The sequence below is a fragment of the Chenopodium quinoa genome, unplaced genomic scaffold (genome assembly GCF_001683475.1).
Source record: "Chenopodium quinoa cultivar QQ74 unplaced genomic scaffold, ASM168347v1, whole genome shotgun sequence".
Classification (NCBI taxonomy): domain Eukaryota; kingdom Viridiplantae; phylum Streptophyta; class Magnoliopsida; order Caryophyllales; family Amaranthaceae; genus Chenopodium; species Chenopodium quinoa.
In genome coordinates, this window is record NW_018743919.1 from 2,101,519 (window position 1) to 2,106,982 (window position 5,464).

At 38.9% G+C, this 5,464-nt stretch overlaps 1 protein-coding gene across 1 annotated transcript; it reads left to right on the forward strand.

Moving 5' to 3' along the window:
- The first annotated feature begins 1,976 nt into the window (after window positions 1-1,976).
- Window positions 1,977-2,552, forward strand: LOC110687189. Its single transcript, XM_021863802.1, has one exon. The coding sequence runs from the start codon at window positions 1,977-1,979 to the stop codon at window positions 2,550-2,552; it is 576 nt and encodes a 191-aa protein (XP_021719494.1).
- Window positions 2,553-5,464: the final 2,912 nt, after the last annotated feature.

Genomic DNA, 5,464 nt, shown 5'->3' on the forward strand with positions numbered 1-5,464 from the left:
GGGTTTTTACTTAGTAGAAACAAAAATTGAGCGATTGTAACGTAATTAACCGTGATTCTGGCTCTTAGCTAATATGGAGTACATGTATATTTGTATGAAGGATTTATTGTACTCCGTACCAATACACCCAAACGTATGGAAAATTGAAGATGGAGTGGTTTTTGGGTTTTTTCATTTTTTTTTTTATTATTTAATTATTATTATTAGGATTAATACTGTTTTTTAATCCTAACTTTTACCAATTTAGTTTCATTAATCCCAACTTTGAATTATTCCTCAATAATCTCAACTTTAAGGTGGCCTATCATTCTTCAATCCCAAAAACCGGTTACAGGTTGAATGGGTTAATTTTATTTTTTTTTGTTAAAGTGACAGGTGTCACAAACTGATTGGTTAAAAATATAAAAAAAACCAAAATTAAAAAAAAAAATCCACCCAGCCAAAGCCCCAACCACCTAACCAATCCGGCAACCCGCCCATCCCAGCCACCTCTTTCGCCGGACCGTCGTCCCCCCCCCCACTAGAGTTGACGCTCCGGCGTTCCCTCTAAACCACTGTCCCCCCTCCCCGAAACCTCTACGCAACCACTAATAAAACCCCTCCCCCTTTTCGAAAACTTCCAACCACCACTCCGGTAACCCCGAAACCCTAGCGGCTAGGGTTTTCGACGGTGAGGAAGTGGTTGTTGGGGGTTTTCGGGAGTGGGGGAGGGGTTTCGAACGGTTGGAGAGGTTTAAACGGGAGTTTTGATTGTGGCTGTCGGAAAATTGAATCGGAAAAGGAGGGGATTGGGGGTGGAGGAGGGTCGCAACACCGACACAGTGGGATTGGGGGGAAAGCGGCGCATCATTGGGGCAGGGGAAAGGAGGGGTAGGTGCGGACGGTTGGCGGCAGGTGGTGGTGGTGGTGGGGGTTACGGTGGTCAGGTAGGGGTTACGGTGGGGGTTATTGTTTTCTGGGTTTTGTTATTTTTTATTTTTAGACCAATCAAGAGTTGACACGTGTCAAGTGACCTGATATAATGTGAGATGATTTAGAGTGTATGAGAGAATTGTGATCATTTGATTTATTTCGAATGATCTAGGGTCGCTGCTTAGCGCGCCCGCGTTGAGGTCGCGCGTGTGTCGCTGCTTAGCGCGCCCGCGCTGAGATCGCGCATAAACCGCGGACTATTCTGGATCCAAAGTTGATTTTGAGAAATCGGAATGGTGCGCAAGCGCAGGTACTAGCGCGCCCGGGCGTCATTGATGGCGCGGCCGTGATGTTGATCGCGCATAAACCGTGTACCCTACTGGATTCAGAAGCAGAAATAGGCTGTAGAGGGACGCGCCCGCGCGGTGTTGGGTGGCGCGCCCGCGCCTCCTCGGTTTTCAGCCCGTTGTGTGCGGTTATTTTCTCTGCTTTAAATTTCTTTCGTTTTATCGAAAGAATATATAGTTTTTCAGAAACTGATTTTCTCCTATATTCTCTACATTTTTCTCTCAATCTTCTTGCAAACTTTTGTGAGAAAAAACTCTTGAAATTTAGCCTTCTTAGTGAATTACTCATTGTATTTCGATTCTAGTACTAAGAACAAAATGTGCTGTCAATTGTATCTCAAAGAGAATTTCCGGTTTAACCCAAGTACCGTGTGGGAGAAATAAACCTCTTTAGGAAAGTGTATACACGCCTTTGACAGTGTATCAAGGAACTAGTCTTATGGGACATCGGGATTCTCATGTTCATGTTGGTTGTTCTCGGCTTGGAGGAAAGGCAAGTTTGATAAACTTCACATTAGTGTAGTCTTTGTAAATTCTGTAATTTCTTAGACTTGGATTATACTTGATTGAAATACATTGTGTTGTATTTGATATTTACAATTACATTATAATCATTTATTTTAGGTTTTGTTCCCACACATTATTATAAGTGTTTTCTTAGTGAAATCACTGTGAACCTAACAATCTAAAGAGGTTTAATCTTAGAATTTGTCAAGTATGTCTAGTGTGAAGGAATTAACAACAAATTTTGTCAAACTCAAGAAGTTTGATGGTGTTGAATTTAGAAGGTGGAAGAAGAAAATGTATTTTCTTCTTACATCTCTAAATGTTGCCTATGTGATAAGTACTCCAAGGCCGAATGAACATGAGAATGAGACCTTGGAATCCGTTCGGGAAAGATCGAAATGTGACAACGATGATTTTATTTGTCGTGGTCATATCTTGAATGGTATGGAGGATGATTTATTTGATGTCTATCAAAATATTGAGTCGGCTAAGGAGCTTTGGGAGTCCTTAGAAAGCAAGTACATGGCGGAAGATGCATCAAGTAAGAAATTCTTAGTTAGCAATTTTAATAATTTTAAATTTGTTGATGGTCGATCCATAATGGACCAATTTCATAAATTGCAACGTATTTATGGTAGTTTGGAACAACATGGAATATCCATGAATGAGTTATTTGTTGTTTCTAGTATTATTGATAAGTTACCCCCTAGTTGGAAGAATGTTAAGCATGACTTGAAACATAAGAAAGAGGACATGACATTGTCCGGTTTGGCCACCCATCTTTAAATTGAAGTTGGGATTCGTGCCATGGAAGGAGCTAAGGATGGAAATCCTAGCACATCTACCGTTAATATGGTAGATGAGGGAAGAGGTAGTGCATCTACTAGTGGAAATAGAAAGAATGATAATTCTTTCAAGAAAAAGTCCAAAAAGAAAATGACAAGTAACAAGTTTATTTGTTGGGATTGCGGTAAAGTTGGTCACCGCAAGAAGGACTGCTTTTCTTTCAAGAAAAGGATGGGGAAAGCCAAGGAGGGCCGTGCTAATGAAAGCAAGGACCCACCCACCAAAGGTAATCCATCACATGAGGTTGAATTTAATTCCGGTTTAGATTTAAATGCAGCAGATCCTAACATTTTTATGGTGCAGGATGATGACTCATGGTGGATTGATTCGGGGGCTTCAAGACACGTGTGCAAGAGTAAACATTGATTCAAGACCTTTCAAAAGGTTGTTGATGGAGAAGACCTCTTTATGGGGAACAATTCTACCATTAAGGTTCTTGGAAGAGGACAAGTTGAGCTTGTGTTTAATTCGGGGACTGCAATTATTCTTAGGAATGTTTTGTATGCTCCAGAAATTAGTAAGAATCTTGTATCCGGGCCTACCCTGAATAATCTTGGCTATAAGCTTGTATTTGAAGCTAATAGATGCATTATTACTAGGGGTGTAACGTTTATTGGTCGTTGTTATTTGGATAATGGTTTGTTTAAACTTTCTTTGAAAGACAAGTATGTATTTAATGATGATATTTGTTTGAATGTTGATGTCAATGATAATCATGTTGATTTGAGTTTGTTTGACTTATGACATTCTAGATTAGGACATGTGAATTACAATAAAATGTTTTTCATGTCAAAACAAGAATTGATACCTTCTTGTGATATTTCTCCTAATAAATGTTCTACTAGAATGTTGAACAAGATCACTAGAACTCCTTTTAAGAGATCTGAGAGAAGTTCTAATATTTTAGAGCTAATCCATAGTGACTTGTGTGATTTTCATAGTACTCCTTCTTTGGGGAACAAAACATACATGATTACATTTATAGATGATTATTCTAGGTTTTGTTATGTGTTTTTGCATTCCAAAGATGAAGCTTTAACAAATTTTGATATTTATAAAAGGGAAGTAGAACTTCAAGTAGAATCATTAATTAAGAGAATTAGAACTGATAAAGGAGGTGAGTATTATGATCCAGCTTATTTCCAATCTTTGGGTATAATTCATGAGACTACAGCGGGTTATGCACCACAATCAAATGGTGTAGCTGAAAGGAAAAACAGAACTCTTGAAGAAATGGTTAATTCCATGTTATCTTACTCTGGTTTGAGTGAAGGGTTCTAGGGTGAAGCAATGTTGACAACTTGTCACATTCTTAACCGGGTTCCCACTAAGGGAAAACAATCTACTCCTTATGAACTATGGTACAAAAGAAAGCCAAACTTGAAGTATCTCAAGGTTTGGGGTTGTAGAGCAATCGTAAGAGTGCCTGGAAACAAGAAAAGGAAGCTCGGTGAAAGGGGCTTGGATTGCATATCTATAGGTTATGCTGAGCATAGAAAAACCTATAGGTTCTATGTAATATAACAAAATTACTATATATCGATTCATTCGGTTATTGAGTCAAGAGATGCAATTTTTTATGAAAATCGATTTTCATCAATGAGTAGACTGAAAGATCTACAAATCAGTGCCAATGATAGGGAGATAGTAGAGTTGAATGATCAACTTGAAACTCATGAAAGTACATTTGATAATGAGAATGTTGAAACTCCTCGAGTGAGGTGAAGTACTAGGGAAAGGAAAATTAGGAATCCTCTAGATGACTTTATTTATTTAGTTGAAGGGTCTAGGGATGTCCTTAGTTCTACTACTCCATATTGTTTTAATGTGGATAGTGACCCAAATACTTATAGCGAGGCAATATCTAGTCAAGATAGTGCATTTTGGAAGGAAGGTATAAATGATGAGATGGATTCCACCCTGGGAAATAATATTTGGGTCATAGAGGATTTACCTCCCGGTTGTAAACCTCTTGGTTGCAAGTAGGGGTGAAAGTGAATCGGTGTAAAACCAAACCGAATCGAAAAACCGAACCGGATAAGGAATGTGGTTCGGTTTTTTGGGAGGGTGGTTCGGTTTCGGTGTCAAAAATAAAAAAATTTTGGTTTCGGTTCGGGAAATTTAAAAATCGAACAAAACCGAACCAAACCGAATTATAAGCCCAATCCTACAAAACCCCTGCCTGGCTCAAAACTAAATACCCTAGGTATATAATGAAAAATAAAAAAAACCCTAATTCCTCTAATCCTCTCAGCCTTTCTCCACTCTTTCGTCCCCTCTCCTGTCTGACTGACTCCTCTGAGTCTCCGACCACCGTCCAGTACACCAGGGCACCAGGCGACCACCGTCAACGGTCCACCTGCTTCTCTCTCTCTCCTGTCTTCTCCTACTAATTAAGGTATGAAATATGCAATTTGCGAATTCAATTTGCGTTTTAATCGTTGCTCTACTTACTTGCTCTCTCCTGTCTTCTCCTACTAAATTACTAAATACTAATCGTTGCTACTGCATGTTCAATTGTGAATTGCGATTTTAACTTGCGATTTTACTTGCTACTGCGATTTTAATTTGTGAATTGCGATTTTAGTTTGTGCTAATTTGTGGGAATTAATTTGTGGGAATTTTAGTTTGTACTAATTTGTGGGAATTTTAGTTTGCTTAATTTCTCTGCTACTGCATGTTCAATTTGTGGGAATTAACTTTCTGCTATTCTGCTAGACTGCTACAGTGCTACTACTTTGCTATTACTCTGCTGTTGTGCTACTGCTTTGCTATTACTCTGCTAGACTGCTATTGCATGTTCATCCTCTTCCTTTATTAACTTTCTGCTCTTATGTTGCTGTTTTTTATGT

Excerpts from the sequence above, each read along its gene's own strand:
- LOC110687189 (XM_021863802.1), top strand. The coding sequence starts at position 1,977 with ATGTCTAGTGTGAAGGAATTAACAACAAATTTTGTCAAACTCAAGAAG.